A 21,710-nucleotide genomic window follows, 5' to 3' on the forward strand; every position below is an offset into this window, starting at 1 on the left:
TCTATCAACTCTATCATATGCCTTCTCCAGATCCATAAATGCTACATACAAATCCATTTGTTTTTCTAAGTATTTCTCGCATACATTCTTCAAAGCAAACACCTGATGCACACATCCTCTACCACTTCTGAAACCACACTGCTCTTCCCCAATCTGATGCTCCTGTACATGCCTTCACCCTCTCAATCAATACCCTCCCATATAATTTACCAGGAATACTCAACAAACTTATACCTCTGTAATTTGAGCACTCACTCTTATCCCCTTTGCCTTTGTATAATGGCACTATGCAAGCATTCCGCCAATCCTCCGGCACCTCACCATAAATCATACATACGTTAAATAACCTTACCAACCAGTCAACAATACAGTCACCCCCTTTTTTAATAAATTCCACTGCAATGCCATCCAAACCTGCTGCTTTGCCGGCTTTCATCTTCCGTAAAGCTTTTACTATCTCTTCTCTATTTACCAAATCATTTTCCCTAACCCTCTCACTTTGCACACCACATCGACCAAGACACCCCACATCTGCCACTCTATCATCAAACACATTCAACAAACCTTCAAAATACTCACTCCATCTACTTCTCACATCACCACTACTTGTTATCACCTCCCCATTAGCCCCCTTCACTGAAGTTCCCATTTGCTCCCTTGTCTTACACACTTTATTTACCTCTTTCCAAAACATCTTTTTATTCTCCCGAAAATTTAATGATACTCTCTCACCCCAACTCTCATTTGCCCTCTTTTTCACCTCTTGCACCTTTCTATTGACCTCCTGCCTCTTTCTTTTATACCTCTCCCACTCATTTGCATTTTTTCCCTGCAAAAATCGTTCAAATGCCTCTCTCTTCTCTTTCACTAATAATCTTACTTCTTCATCCCACCACTCACTACCTTTTCTAATCAACCCACCTCCCACGCTTCTCATGCCACAAGCATCTTTTGCGCAAGCCATCACTGCTTCCCTAAATACATCCCATTCCTCCCCCACTCCCCTTACCTCCTTTGTTCTCACCTTTTTCCATTCTGTACTCAGTCTCTCCTGGTACTTCCTCACACAAGTCTCCTTCCCAAGCTCACTTACTCTCACCACTCTTCACCCCAACATTCTCTCTTCTTTTCTGAAAACCCCCACGAATCTTCACCTTTGCTTCCACAAGATAATGTATATATATATATGTATATATATACATATATATATATATATATATATATATATATATATATATTTTTTTTTTTTTTTTTTTTTTTTTTTTATACTTTGTCGCTGTCTCCCGCGTTTGCGAGGTAGCGCAAGGAAACAGACGAAAGAAATGGCCCAACCCCCCCCCCCCCATACACATGTACATACGTCCACACACGCAAATATACATACCTACACAGCTTTCCATGGTTTACCCCAGACGCTTCACATGCCTTGATTCAATCCACTGACAGCACGTCAACCCCTGTATACCACATCGCTCCAATTCACTCTATTCCTTGCCCTCCTTTCACCCTCCTGCATGTTCAGGCCCCGATCACACAAAATCTTTTTCACTCCATCTTTCCACCTCCAATTTGGTCTCCCTCTTCTCCTCGTTCCCTCCACCTCCGACACATATATCCTCTTGGTCAATCTTTCCTCACTCATTCTCTCCATGTGCCCAAACCATTTCAAAACACCCTCTTCTGCTCTCTCAACCACGCTCTTTTTATTTCCACACATCTCTCTTACCCTTACGTTACTCACTCGCTCAAACCACCTCACACCACACATTGTCCTCAAACATCTCATTTCCAGCACATCCATCCTCCTGCGCACATCTCTATCCATAGCCCACGCCTCGCAACCATACAACATTGTTGGAACCACTATTCCTTCAAACATACCCATTTTTGCTTTCCGAGATAATGTTCTCGACTTCCACACATTTTTCAAGGCTCCCAAAATTTTCGCCCCCTCCCCCACCCTATGATCCACTTCCGCTTCCATGGTTCCATCCGCTGACAGATCCACTCCCAGATATCTAAAACACTTCACTTCCTCCAGTTTTTCTCCATTCAAACTCACCTCCCAATTGACTTGACCCTCACCCCTACTGTACCTAATAACCTTGCTCTTATTCACATTTACTCTTAACTTTCTTCTTCCACACACTTTACCAAACTCAGTCACCAGCTTCTGCAGTTTCTCACATGAATCAGCCACCAGCGCTGTATCATCAGCGAACAACAACTGACTCACTTCCCAAGCTCTCTCATCCCCAACAGACTTCATACTTGCCCCTCTTTCCAGGACTCTTGCATTTACCTCCCTAACAACCCCATCCATAAACAAATTAAACAACCATGGAGACATCACACACCCCTGCCGCAAACCTACATTCACTGAGAACCAATCACTTTCCTCTCTTCCTACACGTACACATGCCTTACATCCTCGATAAAAACTTTTCACTGCTTCTAACAACTTGCCTCCCACACCATATATTCTTAATACCTTCCACAGAGCATCTCTATCAACTCTATCATATGCCTTCTCCAGATCCATAAATGCTACATACAAATCCATTTGCTTTTCTAAGTATTTCTCACATACATTCTTCAAAGCAAACACCTGATCCACACATCCTCTACCACTTCTGAAACCGCACTGCTCTTCCCCAATCTGATGCTCTGTACATGCCTTCACCCTCTCAATCAATACCCTCCCATATAATTTACCAGGAATACTCAACAAACTTATACCTCTGTAATTTGAGCACTCACTCTTATCCCCTTTGCCTTTGTACAATGGCACTATGCACGCATTCCGCCAATCCTCAGGCACCTCACCATGAGTCATACATACATTAAATAACCTTACCAACCAGTCAACAATACAGTCACCCCCCTTTTTAATAAATTCCACTGCAATACCATCCAAACCTGCTGCCTTGCCGGCTTTCATCTTCCGCAAAGCTTTTACTACCTCTTCTCTGTTTACCAAATCATTTTCCCTAACCCTCTCACTTTGCACACCACCTCGACCAAAACACCCTATATCTGCCACTCTGTCATCAGACACATTCAACAAACCTTCAAAATACTCATTCCATCTCCTTCTCACATCACCGCTACTTGTTATCACCTCCCCATTTACGCCCTTCACTGAAGTTCCCATTTGCTCCCTTGTCTTACGCACCCTATTTACCTCCTTCCAGAACATATATATATTATACTTTGTCGCTGTCTCCCGCGTTTGCGAGGTAGCGCAAGGAAACAGACGAAAGAAATGGCCCAACCCCCCCCCCCCATACACATGTACATACACACGTCCACACACGCAAATATACATACCTACACAGCTTTCCATGGTTTACCCCAGACGCTTCACATGCCTTGCTTCAATCCACTGACAGCACGTCAACCCCTGTATACCACATGACTCCAATTCACTCTATTTCTTGCCCTCCTTTCACCCTCCTGCATGTTCAGGCCCCGATCACACAAAATCTTTTTCACTCCATCTTTCCACCTCCAATTTGGTCTCCCTCTTCTCCTCGTTCCCTCCACCTCCGACACATATATCCTCTTGGTCAATCTCTCCTCACTCATTCTCTCCATGTGCCCAAACCATTTCAAAACACCCTCTTCTGCTCTCTCAACCACGCTCTTTTTATTTCCACACATCTCTCTTACCCTTACGTTACTTACTCGATCAAACCACCTCACACCACACATTGTCCTCAAACATCTCATTTCCAGCACATCCATCCTCCTGCGCACATCTCTATCCATAGCCCACGCCTCGCAACCATACAGCATTGTTGGAACCACTATTCCCTCAAACATACCCATTTTTGCTTTCCGAGATAATGTTCTCGACTTCCACACATTTTTCAAGGCTCCCAAAATTTTCGCCCCCTCCCCCACCCTATGATCCACTTCCGCTTCCATGGTTCCATCCGCTGACAGATCCACTCCCAGATATCTAAAACACTTCACTTCCTCCAGTTTTTCTCCATTCAAACTCACCTCCCAATTGACTTGACCCTCACCCCTACTGTACCTAATAACCTTGCTCTTATTCACATTTACTCTCAACTTTCTTCTTCCACACACTTTACCAAACTCAGTCACCAGCTTCTGCAGTTTCTCACATGAATCAGCCACCAGCGCTGTATCATCAGCGAACAACAATTGACTCACTTCCAAGCTCTCTCATCCCCAACAGACTTCATACTTGCCCCTCTTTCCAGGACTCTTGCATTTACCTCCTTTACAACCCCATCCATAAACAAATTAAACAACCATGGAGACATCACACACCCCTGCCGCAAACCTACATTCACTGAGAACCAATCACTTTCCTCTCTTCCTACACATACACATGCCTTACATCCTCGATAAAAACTTTTCACTGCTTCTAACAACTTGCCTCCCACACCATATATTCTTAATACCTTCCACAGAGCATCTCTATCAACTCTATCATATGCCTTCTCCAGATCCATAAATGCTACATACAAATCCATTTGCTTTTCTAAGTATTTCTCACATACATTCTTCAAAGCAAACACCTGATCCACACATCCTCTACCACTTCTGAAACCGCACTGCTCTTCCCCAATCTGATGCTCTGTACATGCCTTCACCCTCTCAATCAATACCCTCCCATATAATTTACCAGGAATACTCAACAAACTTATACCTCTGTAATTTGAGCACTCACTCTTATCCCCTTTGCCTTTGTACAATGGCACTATGCACGCATTCCGCCAATCCTCAGGCACCTCACCATGAGTCATACATACATTAAATAACCTTACCAACCAGTCAACAATACAGTCACCCCCTTTCTTAATAAATTCCACTGCAATACCATCCAAACCTGCTGCCTTGCCGGCTTTCATCTTCCGCAAAGCTTTTACTACCTCTTCTCTGTTTACCAAATCATTTTCCCTAACCCTCTCACTTTGCACACCACCTCGACCAAAACACCCTATATCTGCCACTCTGTCATCAGACACATTCAACAAACCTTCAAAATACTCATTCCATCTCCTTCTCACATCACCGCTACTTGTTATCACCTCCCCATTTATGCCCTTCACTGAAGTTCCCATATATATATATATATATATATATATATATATATATATATATATATATATATATATATATATATATATATATATATATATCCATGTGAAAAAAGGAGATAGGTAGTATGTCTGAGGAAAGGAACCTGGATGTTTTGGCTCTGAGTGAAACGAAGCTCAAGGGTAAAGGGGAAGAGAGGTTTGGAAATGTCTTGGGAGTAAAGTCAGGGGTTAGTGAGAGGACAAGAGCAAGGCAAGGAGTAGCAGTACTCCTGAAACAGGAGTTGTGGGAGTATGTGATAGAATGTAAGAAAGTAAATTCTCGATTAATATGGGTAAAACTGAAAGTTGATGGAGAGAGATGGGTGATTATTGGTGCATATGCACCTGGGCATGAGAAGAAAGATCATGAGAGGCAAGTGTTTTGGGAGCAGCTGAATGAATGTGTTAGTGGTTTTGATGCACGAGACCGGGTTATAGTGATGGGTGATTTGAATGCAAAGGTGAGTAATGTGGCAGTTGAGGGAATAATTGGTATACATGGGGTGTTCAGTGTTGTAAATGGAAATGGTGAAGAGCTTGCAGATTTATGTGCTGAAAAAGGACTGGTGATTGGGAATACCTGGTTTAAAAAGTGAGATATACGTAAGTATACATATGTAAGTAGGAGAGATGGCCAGAGAGCGTTATTGGATTACGTGATAATTGACAGGCGCGCAAAAGAGAGACTTTTGGATGTTAGAGCGTTATTGGATTACGTGATAATTGACAGGCGCGCAAAAGAGAGACTTTTGGATGTTAATGTGCTGAGAGGTGCAACTGGAGGGATGTCTGATCATTATCTTGTGGAGGCTAAGGTGAAGATTTGTATGGGTTTTCAGAAAAGAAGAGTGAATCTTGGGGTGAAGAGGGTGGTGGGAGTAAGTGAGCTTGGGAAGGAGACTTGTGTGAGGAACTACCAGGAGAGACTGAGTACAGAATGGAAAAAGGTGAGAACAATGGAAGTAAGGGGAGTGGGGGAGGAATGGGATGTATTTAGGGAATAAGTGATGGATTGCGCAAAAGATGCTTGTGGCATGAGAAGAGTGGGAGGTGGGTTGATTAGAAAGGGTAGTGAGTGGTGGGATGAAGAAGTAAGATTATTAGTGAAAGAGAAGAGAGAGGCATTTGGACGATTTTTGCAGGGAGAAAATGAAATTGAGTGGGAAATGTATAAAAGAAAGAGACAGGAGGTCAAGAGAAAGGTGCAAGAGGTGAAAAAGAGGGCAAATGAGAGTTGGGGTGAAAGAGTATCATTAAATTTTAGGGAGAATAAAAAGATGTTCTCGAAGGAGGTCAATAAAGTGCGTAAGACAAGGGAGCAAATGGGAACTTCAGTGAAGGGCGCAAATGGGGAGGTGATAACAAGTAGTGGTGATGTGAGAAGGAGATGGAATGAGTATTTTGAAGGTTTGTTGAATGTGTTTGATGATAGAGTGGCAGATATAGGGTGTTTTGGTCGAGGTGGTGTGCAAAGTGAGAGGGTTAGGGAAAATGATTTGGTAAACAGAGAAGAGGTAGTAAAAGCTTTGCGGAAGATGAAAGCCGGCAAGGCAGCAAGTTTGGATGGTATTGCAGTGGAATTTATTAAAAAAGGGGGTGGCTGTATTATTGACTGGTTGGTAAGGTTATTTAATGTATGTATGACTCATGGTGAGGTGCCTGAGGATTGGCGGAATGCGTGCATAGTGCCATTGTACAAAGGCAAAGGGGATAAGAGTGAGTGCTCAAATTACAGAGGTATAAGTTTGTTGAGCATTCCTGGTAAATCATATGGGAGGGTATTGATTCAGAGGGTGAAGGCATGTACAGAGCATCAGATTGGGGAAGAGCAGTGTGGTTTCAGAAGTGGTAGAGGATGTGTGGATCAGGTGTTTGCTTTGAAGAATGTATGTGAGAAATACTTAGAAAAGCAAATGGATTTGTATGTAGCATTTATGGATCTGGAGAAAGCATATGATAGAGTTGATAGAGATGCTCTGTGGAAGGTATTAAGAATATATGGTGTGGGAGGCAAGTTGTTAGAAGCAGTGAAAAGTTTTTATCGAGGATGTAAGGCATGTGTACGTGTAGGAAGAGAGGAAAGTGATTGGTTCTCAGTGAATGTAGGTTTGCGGCAGGGGTGTGTGATGTCTCCATGGTTGTTTAATTTGTTTATGGATGGGGTTGTTAGGGAGGTGAATGCAAGAGTTTTGGAAAGAGGGGCAAATATGAAGTCTGTTGGGTATGAGAGAGCTTGGGAAGTGAGTCAGTTGTTGTTCGCTGATGATACAGCACTGGTGGCTGATTCATGTGAGAAACTGCAGAAGCTGGTGACTGAGTTTGGTAAAGTGTGTGAAAGAAGAAAATTAAGAGTAAATGTGAATAAGAGCAAGGTAATTAGGTACAGCAGGGTTGAGGGTCAAGTCAATTGGGAGGTGAGTTTGAATGGAGAAAAACTGGAGGAAGTAAAGTGTTTTAGATATCTGGGAGTGGATCTGGCAGCGGATGGAACCATGGAAGCGGAAGTGGATCATAGGGTGGGGGAGGGGGGCGAAAATCCTGGGAGCCTTGAAGAATGTGTGGAAGTCGAGAACATTATCTTGGAAAGCAAAAATGGGTATGTTTGAAGGCATAGTGGTTCCAACAATGTTTTATGGTTGCGAGGCGCGGGCTATGGATAAAGTTGTGCGCAGGAGGATGGATGTGCTGGAAATGAGATGTTTGAGGACAATGTGTGGTGTGAGGTGGTTTAATCGAGTAAGTAACATAAGGGTAAGAGAGATGTGTGGAAATAAAAAGAGCGTGGTTTAGAGAGCAGAAGAGGGTGTTTTGAAATGGTTTGGGCAAATGGAGAGAAGTAGTGAGGAAATATTGACCAAGAGGATATATGTGTCGGAGGTGGAGGGAACGAGGAGAAGTGGGAGACCAAATTGGAGGTGGAAAGATGGAGTGAAAAAGATTTTGTGTGATCGGGGCCTGAACATGCAGGAGGGTGAAAGGAGGGCAAGGAATAGAGTGAATTGGATCGATGTGGTATACCGGGGTTGACGTGCTGTCAGTGGATTGAATCAGGGCATGTGAAGCGTCGGGGGTAAACATTGGAAAGCTGTGTAGGTATGTATATTTGCGTGTGTGGACGTATGTATATACATGTGTATGGGGGTGGGTTGGGCCATTTCTTTCATCTGTTTGCTTGCGCTACCTCGCAAACGCGGGAGACAGCGACAAAGCAAAAAAAAAAAAAAATATATATATATATATATATATCCATATATATATATATATATATCCATATATAAGGGTACAGGAGAAAGAACTTCCCGTGCATTCCCTGCGTTTTGTAGAAGGCGACTAAAGGGGACGGGAACTAAGCTAGAAACCCTCCCACCTTGTATTTTAACTTTCTTAAAGGGGAAATGTTGGGGTGAAGAGAGTGGTGAGAGTAAGTGAGCTTGGGAAGTAGACTTGCATGAGGAAGTACCAAGAGGTACTGAGTGCAGAATGGAAAAAGGTGAGAGCAAAGGACATAAGGGGAGTGGGGGAGGAATGGGATGTATTTAGGGAAGCAGTGATGGCTTGCGGAAAAGATGCTTGCGGCATGAGAAGCATGGGAGGTGGGCAGATTAGAAAGGGTAGTGAGTAGTGGGATGAAGAAGTAAGATTATTTGTGAAAGAGAAGAGAGAGGCATTTGGACAAGTTTTGCAAGGAAATAGTGCAAATGACTGGGAGATGTATAAAAGAATGAGGCAGGGGGATCAAGAGAAAGGTGCAAGAGATGAAAAGGAGGGCAAATGAGAGTTGGGGTGAGAGAGTATCATTAAATTTTAGGGAGAATAGAAAGATTTTTATCCCTGGGGATAGGGGATTAAGAATACTTCCCACGTATTCCCTGCGTGTCGTAGAAGGTGACTAAAAGGGGAGGGAGTGGGGGGCTGGAAATCCTCCCCTCTCGTTTTTTTTTTTTAATTTTCCAAAAGAAGGAACAGAAGGGGCCAGGTGAGGATATTCCAAAAAAGGCCCAGTCCTCTGTTCTTAACGCTACCTCGCTAATGCGGGAAATGGCGAATAGTTTAAAAGAAAAAGAAAAGAAGAAAGATTTTTGGAAGGAGGTAAATAAAGTGCATAAGACAAGAGAGCAAATGGGAACATCGGTGAAGGGGGTTAATGGGGAGGTAATAACAAGTAGTGGTGATGTGAAAAGGAGATGGAATGAGTATTCTGAAGGTTTGTTGAATGTGCTAGATGACAGCATGGCAAATATAGGGTGTTTTGGTTGAGGTGGTGTGCAAAGTGAGAGGGTCAGGTAGAATGATTTGGTAAACAGAGAAGAGCAATGAACGCTTTATGGAAGATGAAAGCCGGCAAGGCAGCAGGTTTGGATGGTAATGCAGTGAAATTCATTAAAAAAAAGGGGGTGACTGAGTTGTTGACTGGTTGATGAGGATATTCAATGTATGTATGGCTCATGGTGAAGTGCCTGAGGATTGGTGGAATGCGTGCATAGTGCAAATTGTACAAAGGCAAAGGGGATAAAGATGAGTGTTCAAATTACAGAAGAATAAAATTGTTGAGTATTCCTGGGAAATTATATGGGAGGGTATTGATTGAGAGGGTTGAAGGAATGTATAGAACAACAGACTGGGGAAGAACAGTGTGGTTTCAAAAGTGGTAGCAGATGTGTGGATCAGGTGTTTGCTTTGAAGAATGTAAGAAATACTTTGAAAAACAAATGGATTTGTATGTAGCATTTATTGATCTGGAGAAGGCATATGATAGAGTTGATAGAGATGCTCTGTGGAAGGTATTAAGAGTATATGGTGTGGCAGGGAAGTTGCCATTAGCAGTGAAAAGTTTTTGTTGAGGATGTAGGGCATGTGTACAAGTAGGAAGAGAGAAAAGTGATTGGTTCTCAGTGAATGTCGGTTTGCGGCAGGGGTGCGTGGTGTCTCCGTGGTTCTTTAATTTGTTTATGGATGGGGTTGTTAGGGAGGTTAATGCAAGTTTTGGAGAGAGGGGCAAGTATGGAGTCTGTTGTGGATGAGACAGCTTGGGAAGTGAGTCAGTTGTTCGCTGATGATACAAAGTTGGTGACTGATTCTGGTGAGAAACTGCAGAAGCTGGTGTCTAAGTTTGGTAAAGTGTATGAAAGAAAAGAGTTGTGAGTAAATGTGAATAAGAGCAAGGTTATTAGGTATAGTGTTGAAGGAGAACTCAACTGGGAGGTAAGTTTGAATGGAGAAAAACTAGAGAAAGTGAAGTGTTTTAGATATCTGGGAGTGGATTTGGCAGTAGATGGAACCATGGAAGTGAAAGTGAGTCACAGGGTGGGACAGGGGGCGAAATTTCGTGGTGAAAAATGTGTGGAAGGCGAGAACATTATGTTGTTAAGCAAAAATGGGCATGCTTGAAGGAATCGTGGTTCCAACAATGTTATATGGTTGCGAGGCATGGGCTATATATAGGGTCGTGTGTAGGAGGGTGGAGTGTTGGAAATGAGATGTTTCAGGGCAATATGTGGTATGAGGTGGTCTGAACGAGTAAGTAATGAAAGGGTAAGAGAGATGAGTGGTTATAAAAAGTGTGGTTGAGAGAGCAGAAGGGAGTGTATTAAAATGGTTTGGTCACATGAAGAGAATGAGTGAAGAAAGATTGACAAAGAGGACATATATGTCAGAAGTGGAGGGAGTGAGAAGTGGGAGACCAAATTGGAGATGGAAAGATGGAGTGAAAAAGATTTTGAGCAATCTGGGCCTGAACATGCTGGAGGGTGAAAGTCATGCAAGGAATAGAGTGAATTGGAACGATGTGGTATACCAGGGTCGACGTGTTGTTAATGGATTTAACCAGGGCATGTGAAGCGTCTAGTGTAAACCATGGAAAGTTCTGCGGGGCCTGGATGTGGAAATAAAGCTGTGGTTTCTGTGCATTATACATGACAGATAGAGACTGAGTGTAAACGAATGTGACCTTAGTTGCCTTTTCCAAGCGCTATCTCGCACATGTGCGAGGGGAGGAGGTGTCACGAGTGGAGAGGTGGCGACGGGAATGAATAAAGGCAACAAGTATGAGTTATGTACAAGTGTATATGTCTGTGTATGTATATACATATATGTAAACGTTGAAATGTATAGGTATGTATATGTGCATGTGTGGGTGGGTATGTATATATATTTGTATGTGGGTGGGTTGGGCCATTCATTCACCTGTTTCCTTGCGCTACCTCGCTAATGCAGGAGACAGACAAAGTATAATAAATAAATATAAATAAAAGGGGAAACAGAAGGAGTCACGTGGGAGTGTTCATCCCATTCGAAGGCTCAGATTGGGGTGTCTAAATGTGTGTGGATGTAATCAAGATGAGAAAAAAAGGAGAGAAAGGTACTATGTTTGTGGAAAGGAACCTGGATGTTTTGGCTCTGAGTGAAACGAAGCTCAAGGGTAAAGGTGAAGAGTGGTTTGGGAATATTTTGGGGGTAAAGTTGGGTTGGTGAAAGGACAACAGCAAAGGAAGGAGTAGCACTACTATTGAAACAGGAGTTGTGGGAGTATGTGACAGAGAGTAAGAAAGTAAACTCTAGATTGGGTTGGATTAAACTTAAAGTGGATGGAGAGAGATGGGTGATTACTGGTGCCTATACACCTGGGCATGAGAAAAAAGAACATGAGAGGAAAGTGTTTTAGGAGCAGCTGAGTGAGTATGTTAGTAGTTTTGATGCACGAAACTGGGTTATAGTGTTGGGTGATTTGAATGCAAAGGTGAGTAATGTGGGAGTTGAGGGAATAATTGGTGTATATGGGGTGTTCAGTGTTATAAATGGAAATGATGAAGAGCTTGTAGATTTGTGTGCTGAAAAAGGACTGGTGATTGAGAATACCTGGTTTAAAAAGAGAGAGATACATAAGTATATGTATGTAAGTAGGAGAGATGGCTAGAGAGCGTTATTGGATTATGCGTTAAATGATAGGGGCGCAAAAGAGACTTTTGGATGTTTATGTGCTGAGAGGTGCAACTGATCATTATCTTGTGGAGGCGAAGGTGAAGATTTGTGGAGGTTTTCAGAAAAGAAGAGAGAATGTTTGGGTGAAGAGAATGGTGAGAGTAAGTGAGCTTGGGAAGGAGACTTGTGTGAGGAAGTACCAGGAGAGACTGAGTACAGAATGGAAAAAGGTGAGAGCAAAGGACGCAAGGGGAGTGGGGGAAGAATGGGATGTATGTAGGGAAGCAGTGGTGGCTTGCGCAAAAGATGCTTGTGGCATGAGAAGCATGGAAGGTGATCAGATTAGAAAGGGTAGTGAGTGGTTGGATGAAGAAGTAAGATTGTAAGATTATTAGTGAAAGAGAGGAGACACGCTTTTGGACAAGTCTTGCAGGTAAATAGAGCAGGTGACTGGGAGATGTATAAAAGAAAGAGGCTGGAGGTCAAGACAAAGGTGCAAGACATGAAAAAGAAGACAAATGAGAGTTGGGGTGAAAAAATTTCTTTAAATCTTTGGGAGAAGAAAAAGATGTTTTGGAAGGAGGTAAATAAAAGGAGTAAGACAGGAGAACAAATGGGAACATCGGTGAAAGGGGATAATGGGGATGTGATAAGTAGTAGTGATGTGAGGAGGAGATGGAGTGAGTATTTTGAAGGTTTGTTGAATGTGTTAGATGATAGAGCGGCAGATAAAGGGTATTTGGTCAAGGTGGTGTGTGAAGTGAGAGGGTCAGGGGGAATGATTTGGTAAACAGAGAAGAGGTAGTGAAAGCTTTGCGGGAAGATGAAAGCTTGCAAGGCAGTGGGTTTGGATGGTATGCAGTGAAATTTATCATAAAAGGGGGTGACTGTGCTGTTGACTGGTTGGTGAGGATATTCAATTATGTATGGCTCATGGTGAAGTGCCTAAGGATTGGCGGAATGCATGCATAGTGCCATTGTACAAAGGCAAAGGGGATAAAAGTGAGTGTTCAAATTACTGAGGTATAAGTTTGTTAGTATTCCTGGGAAATTATATATGGGAGGGTATTGATTGAGAGGGTGAAGGAATGTGCAGAACATCAGATTGGGGAAGAGCAGTGTGGTTTCAGAAGTGGTAGATATGTGGTTCAGGTGTTTGCTTTGAAGAATGCATGTGAGAAATACTTAGAAAAGCAAATGGATTTGTATGTAGCATTTATGGATCTGGAGAAGGCATATGATAGAGTTTATAGAGATGCTCTGTGGAAGGTATTAAGAGTATTTGGTGTGGGAGGCAAGTTGCTGTTAGCAGTGAAAAGTTTTTATTGAGGATGTAAGGAATGTGTACGAGTAGGAAGAGAGGAAAGTGATTGGTTCTCAGTGAATGTCGGTTTGTGGCAGGGGTGCGTGATGGTTGTTTAATTTGTTTATGGATGGGGTTGTTAGGGAGGTGAATGCAAGAGTTTTGGAAAGAGGGGAAGTATGCAGTCTCTTGTGGATAAGAGCTTGAGAAGTGAGTTGGTTGTTGTTTGCTGATGATACTGTGCTCGTGGCTGATTCAGATGAGAAACTGCAGAAGCTGATGACTGAGTTTGGTAGTGTGTGAAAGAAGAAAGTTGAGAGTAAATGTGAATAAGAGCAAGGTTTTTAGGTACAGTAGGGTTGAGGGACAAGTCAATTGGGAGGTAAGTTTGAATGGAGAAAAACTGGAGGAATTGAAGTGTTTTAGATATCTGGGAGTGGATCTGGCAGCGGATGGAACCATGGAAGCGGAAGTGAGTCACAGGGTGGGGGAGGGGGCAAAAGTTCTAGGGTCCTTGAAAAATGTGTGGAAGGCGAGAACATTATGTTGGTAAGCAAAAATGGGTATGTTTGAAGGAATAGTGGTTCCAACAATGTTGTATGGTTGCGAGGTGTGGGCTATAAATAGGGTTGTGCAGAGGAGGGTGGATGTGTTGGTAATGAGATGTTTGTGGATAATATGTGGTGTGAAGTGGTTTGATCGAGCAAGTAATGAATGGGTAAGAGAAATGTGTGGTAATAAAAACACTGTGGTTGAGAGAGAAGAAGAGGGTGTATTGAAATGGTTTGGTCAAGTGGAGAGAATGAATGAGGAAAGACTGACAAAGAGGATAATGTGTCAGAGGTGGAGGGGACAAGGAGAAGTGGGAGACCAAATTGGAGGTGGAAGGATGGAGTGAAAAAGATTTTGAGCGATCAGGGCTGAACATGCTGGAGGGGCAAAGGCATGCAAGGAGTAGAGTGAATTGCAAAGATGTGGTATAACAGGGTTGACGTGATATCAATGGATTAAACTAGGGCATGTGAAGCGTCTGGGGTAAACCATGGAAGGTTGAAGGTTTTGTGGGGCCTGGATGTGGCAAGGGAGTTGTGGTTTTGTTGCATTAGACATGACAGCTAGAGACTGAGTATGAACGAATGTGGCCTTTGTTGTCTTTTCCTAGCACTACCTCGCCCGCGTGCAAGGGGGAGGGGGTTGTCATTTCATGTGTGGCATGTTGGTGACGGGAATGAATAAAGGCAGCAAGAATGAATTATGTACATGTGTATACATGTATAGGTCTGTGTATGTATATATATGTATACGTTGAAATGTATAGACATGTATATTTGCGTGTGTGGACATGTATGTATATACATGTGTATGTAGGTGGATTGGGCCATTCTTTCGTCTATTTCCTTGCGCTATCTCACTAATGCGGGAGAGAGCAACAAAGTATAATACAATAAATATAGATATATATATTCATATTTCCATTTGTTAAACTCTGTCGCTGTCTCCCACGTTAGCGAGGTAGCGCAAGGAAACAGATGAAAGAATGGCCCAACCCACCTACATACACATGTATATACATAAACACCCACACATGCACATACACATACCTATACATAGACAGACATATACATATACACACATGTACATATTCATACATGCTGCCTTCATCCATACCCACCGCCACCCTGCTACACATGAAATGACACCTCCCTTCCCCCGCATGCATGTGAGGTAGCACTAGAAAAAGAGAACAAAGGCAACATTCATTCAAACTCAGTCTCTAGCTGTAATGTGTAATGAATAAAAACGACAGCTCCCTTTCCACAGCAAGGCCCCACAAAACTTTCCATGGTTTACCCCAGACGCTTCACATGCATTGATTCAATCCACTGCCAGCATGTCCACCACAGTATACCACATCATTCCAATTCACTCTATTCCTTGCATGCCTTTCACCTTTCTGTATGCTCAGGCCCCGATCCATCAAAATCTTTTTCACTCCATCCTTCCACCTCCAATTTGGTCTCCTGCTTCTCCTTCTTCCCTCCACCTCTGACACATATATTCTCTTTGTCAATCTGCCCTCACTCATTCTCTCCATGTGTCCAAACCATTTCAATGCACCCTCTTCTGCTCACTCAACCACACTCCCTTTATTACCACACATTTCCCCCACCTTTTTACAACCCACCCGATCAAACCACCGCACACCACACACCAACCCAAAATATTTCACGCCCAACACATCCACCCTCCCTTGCACAACCCCATGTATAGCTCATGCTCGCAACCATATAACACTTGGAACAACTATTCCTTCAAACATACCCATTTTTGCTCTCCAAGATAACGTTCTCGCCTTCTACACATTCTTTAACACTCCCAGACCCTTTCTTTCCCCCCCCACCCTGTGACTCACTTCCACTTCCATGGTTCCATCCACTGCTAAGTCCACTTCCAGATATCTAAAGCACTTCAATTTCTCCTGTTTTTCTCCATTCAAACTTACCTCCCAATCAACTTGTCCCTCAACCCTACTAAACCTAATAACCTTGCACTTATTCACATTTACTCCCAACCTTCTTCATACACACACTTTAACAAACTCAGTCACCAACCTGTGCAGTTTCTCACCAAAATCAGCCACCAGCACTGAATCATCAGCGAACAACTGACTCATCCCAAGTCCTTTCATCCACAACAGACTGCATACATGCCCCTCTTTCCAAAACTCTTGCACTCACATACCCAACCACCCAATCCACAAACAAATTAAACAACAACGGAGACATAAGACACCCCAGCTGCAAAACGACATTCACTGGAAACCAATCAATTTCCTCTCTTCCCACTCATACACATGCCTTACATCTTTGGTAAAAACCTTTCTGCTTCCGGCAACTTACCTCCCACACCATATACTTTTAAAACCTTCCAAAAAGCATCTCTAGCCACCCTTTCATATGCATTTTCCAGATCCATAAATGCTACATAAAAATCCATCTGTTTTTCTAAGTATTTCTCACATACATTCTTCACATGATGGGTGATTTGAATGCAAAGGTGAGTAATGTGGCAGTTGAGGGAATAATTGGTATACATGGGGTGTTCAGTGTTGTAAATGGAAATGGTGAAGAGCTTGTAGATTTATGTGCTGAAAAAGGACTGGTGATTGGGAATACCTGGTTTAAAAAGCGAGATATACATAAGTATACGTATGTAAGAAGGAGAGATGGCCAGAAAGCGTTATTGGATTACGTGTCAATTGACAGGCGCGCAAAAGAGAGACTTTTGGATGTTAATGTGCTGAGAGGTGCAACTGGAGGGATGTCTGATCATTATCTTGTGGAGGCTAAGGTGAAGATTTGTATGGGTTTTCAGAAAAGAAGAGTGAATCTTGGGGTGAAGAGGGCGGTGAGAGTAAGTGAGCTTGGGAAGGAGACTTGTGTGAGGAACTACCAGGAGAGACTGAGTACAGAATGGAAAAAGGTGAGAACAATGGAAGTAAGGGGAGTGGGGGAGGAATGGGATGTATTTAGGGAATCAGTGATGGATTGCACAAAAGATGCTTGTGGCATGAGAAGAGTGGGAGGTGGGTTGATTAGAAAGGGTAGTGAATGGTGGGATGAAGAAGTAAGATTATTAGTGAAAGAGAAGAGAGAGGCATTTGGATGATTTTTGCAGGGAAAAAATGCAATTGAGTGGGAGATGTATAAAAAAGAGACAGGAGGTCAAGAGAAAGGTGCAAGAGGTGAAAAAGAGGGCAAATGACAGTTGGGGTGAGAGAGTATCATTAAATTTCAGGGAGAATAAAAAGAGGTTCTGGAAGGAGGTAAATAAAGTGCGTAAGACAAGGGAACAAATGGGAACTTCAGTGAAGGGCGCAAATGGGGAGATGATAACAAGTAGTGGTGATGTGAGAAGGAGATGGAGTGAGTATTTTGAAGGTTTGTTGAATGTGTTTGATGATAGAGTGGCAGATATAGGGTGTTTTGGTCAAGGTGGTGTGCAAAGTGAGAGGGTTAGGGAAAATGATTTGGTAAACAGAGAAGAGGTAGTAAAAGCTTTGCGGAAGATGAAAGCCGGCAAGGCAGCAGGTTTGGATGGTATTGCAGTGGAATTTATTAAAAAAGGGGGTGACTGTATTGTTGACTGGTTGGTAAGGTTATTTAATGTATGTATGACTCATGGTGAGGTGCCTGAGGATTGGCGGAATGTGTGCATAGTGCCATTGTACAAAGGCAAAGGGGATAAGAGTGAGTGCTCAAATTACAGAGGTATAAGTTTGTTGAGTATTCCTGGTAAATTATATGGGAGGGTATTGATTGAGAGGGTGAAGGCATGTACAGAGCATCAGATTGGGGAAGAGCAGTGTGGTTTCACAAGTGGTAGAGGATGCGTGGATCAGGTGTTTGCTTTGAAGAATGTATGTGAGAAATACTTAGAACTTAGAAAAGCAAATGGATTTGTATGTAGCATTTATGGATCTGGAGAAGGCATATGATAGAGTTGATAGAGATGCTCTGTGGAAGGTATTAAGAATATATGGTGTGGGAGGCAAGTTGTTAGAAGCAGTGAAAAGTTTTTATCGAGGATGTAAGGCATGTGTACGTGTAGGAAGAGAAGAAAGTGATTGGTTCTCAGTGAATGTAGGTTTGCGGCAGGGGTGCGTGATGTCTCCATGGTTGTTTAATTTGTTTATGGATGGGGTTGTTAGGGAGGTGAATGCAAGAGTTTTGGAAAGAGGGGCAAGTATGAAGTCTGTTGTGGATGAGAGAGCTTGGGAAGTGAGTCAGTTGTTGTTCGCTGATGATACAACGCTGGTTGCTGATTCATGTGAGAAACTGCAGGAGCTGGTGACTGAGTTTGGTAAAGTGTGTGAAAGAAGAAAGTTAAGAGTAAATGTGAATAACAGCAAGGTTATTAGGTACAGTAGGGTTGAGGGTCAAGTCAATTGGGAGGTAAGTTTGAATGGAGAAAAACTGGAGGAAGTAAAGTGTTTTAGATATCTGGGAGTGGATCTTGCAGCGGATGGAACCATGGAAGTGGAGGTGAATCATAGGGTGGGGGAGGGGCGAAAATCCTGGGAGCTTTGAAGAATGTGTGGAAGTCAAGAACATTATCTCGGAAAGCAAAAATGGGTATGTTTGAAGGAATAGTGGTTCCAACAATGTTGTATGGTTGCGAGACGTGGGCTATGGATAGTGTTGTGCGCAGGAGGGTGGATGTGCTGGAAATGAGATGTTTGAGGACAATGTATGGTGTGAGGTGGTTTGATCGAGTAAGTAATGTAAGGGTAAGAGAGATGTGTGGAAATAAAAAGAGCGTGGTTGAGAGAGCAGAAGAGGGTGTTTTGAAATGGTTTGGTCACATGGAGAGAATGAGTGAGGAAAGATTGACCAAGAGGATATATGTGTTGGAGGTGGAGAGAATGAGGAGAAGTGGGAGACCAAACTGGAGGTGGAAAGATGGAGTGAAAAAGATTTTGTGTGATCGGGGCCTGAACATGCAGGAGGGTGAAAGGAGGGCAAGGAATAGAGTGAATTGGATCGATGTGGTATACCGGGGTTGACGTGCTGTCAGTGGATTGAATCAGGGCATGTGAAGCATCTGGGGTAAACCATGGAAAGTTGTGTGGGGCCTGGATGTGGAAAGTGAGCTGTGGTTTCGGGCATTATTGCATGACAGCTAGAGGCTGAGTGTGAACGAATGGGGCCTTTGTTGTCTTTTCCTAGTGCTACCTCGCACACATGAGGGGGGAGGGGGATGGTATTCCATGTGTGGCGAGGTGGCGATGGGAATGAATAAAGGCAGACAGTGTGAATTGTGTGCATGGGTATATATGTATGTGTCTGTGTGTGTATATATATGTGTACATTGAGATGTATAGGTATGTATATTTGCGTGTGTGGATGTGTATGTACATACATTGTGTATGGGGTGGGTTGGGCCATTTCTTTCGTCTGTTTCCCTGCGCTATCTCGCAAACGCGGGAGACAGCGACAAAGCAAAATAAAATAAATAATAATTCTTCAAAGCAAACACTTGATCCACACATCCTCTATCACTTCTGAAACCAAACTGCTCTTCCCCAATCTGATGCTTTGTATATGCCTTCACCCTCTCAATCCACACCCTCCATATAACTTCCAGGAATACTTAATAAACTTATGCCTCTATAATTTGAACACTCACCTTTATCCCATTTCCCTTTGTACAATGGCACTATGCATGCATTCTGCCAACCCTTAGGCACTTAACCATGATCAATACATACAACGAATATCATTACCAACCAATCAACAACACAGGCACCCCCTTTTTTTATTCATGATGTGTAAATTACAAGCCAAATGACAGACCTATGAAATCTGAAATTTGGCATGACTCAGGTCCCATGAATTTGTGCTATGGGATTCATAACATGTTCTTTATAAAATTTTACATGTGGGTTGCCTTAATAATAATAACGAAAATAATCATCAATATTTCTTGTCATTAATAAATAAAATGCTTTAAATAAAAATGACAATACCTTGATTTATTTGTGGTTTTCTGCAAGGCATAATCAGACATTTATGTCTAATATTCACTTCCATGGCAGGTATCAAACATAATAAGGTATCCACTTTATCCTTTTTACATGATCATTATGTCTAGAACACTTGAATGAGCAACCACGAAATCAACACCACAATATCAATGCACTCCCTGGTCACAATAATATGTTTTCAAAGTTTTCCTTCACTGGTAGACTGCCATGAATGCCATTTAAGCAATACAAGAATAAGTTGGTTTAAGAAGACAAGAAAAATGAGAGACAGAGAATGAAACTGTGTGAGGAAAAAACTCAGGAAAAAATGAAGAATCTGAAGATTTTCAATTAATTAACTAACTATATCAGAGCTAACAGTGTACAAGAAACAGGTGACATAATTTACACAGATACAATACTCACCCTTTCACACGCTGAACCTCGGTTATGCCTCGTATGCCCCCCCGAGGGTTCAGCAAAATACTGAGGCATTTCAGCAATTGCAAGGGGTCTATCTTTGGCTGGAAAGAGAAATACAAAAGTTACCACTGAAAAAATGGTGCAACCTTGAAAAACAAAGACAGCAATAAATACATTTACATCCATTATGATGTATGAAGTCTGTTGGGGATGAAAGAGCTTGGGAAGTGAGTCAGTTGTTGTTCGCTGATGATACATCGCTGGTGGCTGATTCATGTGAGAAACTGCAGAAGCTGGTGACTGAGTTTGGTAAAGTGTGTGAAAGAAGAAAATTAAGAGTAAATGTGAATAACAGCAAGGTTATTAGGTACAGTAGGGTTGAGGGTCAAGTCAATTGGGAGGTAAGTTTGAATGGAGCAAAACTGGAGGAAGTAAAGTGTTTTAGATATCTGGGAGTGGATCTGGCAGCGGATGGAAACATGGAAGCGGATGTGGATCATAGGGTGGGGGAGGGGGCGAAAATCCTGGGAGCCTTGAAGAATGTGTGGAAGTCGAGAACATTATCTCGGAAAGCAAAAATGGGTATGTTTGAAGGAATAGTGGTTCCAACAATGTTGTACGGTTGCGAGGCGTGGGATATGGATAGAGTTGTGCGCAGGAGGATGGATGTGCTGGAAATGAGATGTTCGAGGACAATTGTGTGGTGTGAGGTGGTTTGATCGAGTAAGTAACATAAGGGTAAGAGAGATGTGTGGAAATAAAAAGAGCGTGGTTGAGAGAGCAGAAGAGGGTGTTTTGAAATGGTTTGGGCACATGGAGAGAATGAGTGAGGAAAGATTGACCAAAAGGATATAAGTGTCGGAGGTGGAGGAACGAGAAGTGGGAGACCAAATTGGAGGTGGAAAGATGGAGTGAAAAGATTTTGTGTGATCGGGGCCTGAACATGCAGGAGGGTGAAAGGAGGGCAAGGAATAGAGTGAATTGGATCGATGTGGTATACCGGGGTTGACGTGCTGTCAGTGGATTGAATCAGGGCATGTGAAGCGTCTGGGGTAAACCATGGAAAGCTGTGTAGGTATGTATATTTGCGTGTGTGGACGTATGTATATACATGTGTATGGGGGTGGGTTGGGCCATTTCTTTCGTCTGTTTCCTTGCGCTACCTCGCAAACGCAGGAGACAGCGGAAAAAAAAAAAAAACATCCATTATGAGATGCTGAAGTCCTGCATCTACACGAACCTCTTATCTTCATCAAAATGGTATTATCTACCTTGTGTCCACTCCCCTGCTCAAAACATTCTCTAATTCAGGTACTCTGGTCATAATATTTGTAATGCTGACACATACACAGATAGGTGAGGAAAAAAGATAAGAGTAATTATTCATTTATATTTATTTTGCTTATTTTGCTTTGTCGCTGTC

General features: G+C 42.6%; 1 protein-coding gene across 1 annotated transcript in view; it reads right to left on the reverse strand.

Moving 5' to 3' along the window:
• Positions 1-20,473, reverse strand: part of LOC139762956 (uncharacterized) — a 405,421-nt gene extending 384,948 nt beyond the window's left edge. Inside the window, exons 1-2 of the mRNA XM_071688281.1 lie at positions 20,468-20,473; positions 20,291-20,388 (exon numbers count right to left, since the gene is read on the reverse strand). Of these exons, the coding sequence (XP_071544382.1) occupies positions 20,291-20,388; positions 20,468-20,473 (104 nt within the window). The remainder of the gene's footprint in view (positions 1-20,290; positions 20,389-20,467) is intronic.
• Between the last annotated feature and the right edge of the window lie 1,237 nt (positions 20,474-21,710).

Source organism: Panulirus ornatus, chromosome 45 (genome assembly GCF_036320965.1).
Source record: "Panulirus ornatus isolate Po-2019 chromosome 45, ASM3632096v1, whole genome shotgun sequence".
Taxonomy (NCBI): domain Eukaryota; kingdom Metazoa; phylum Arthropoda; class Malacostraca; order Decapoda; family Palinuridae; genus Panulirus; species Panulirus ornatus.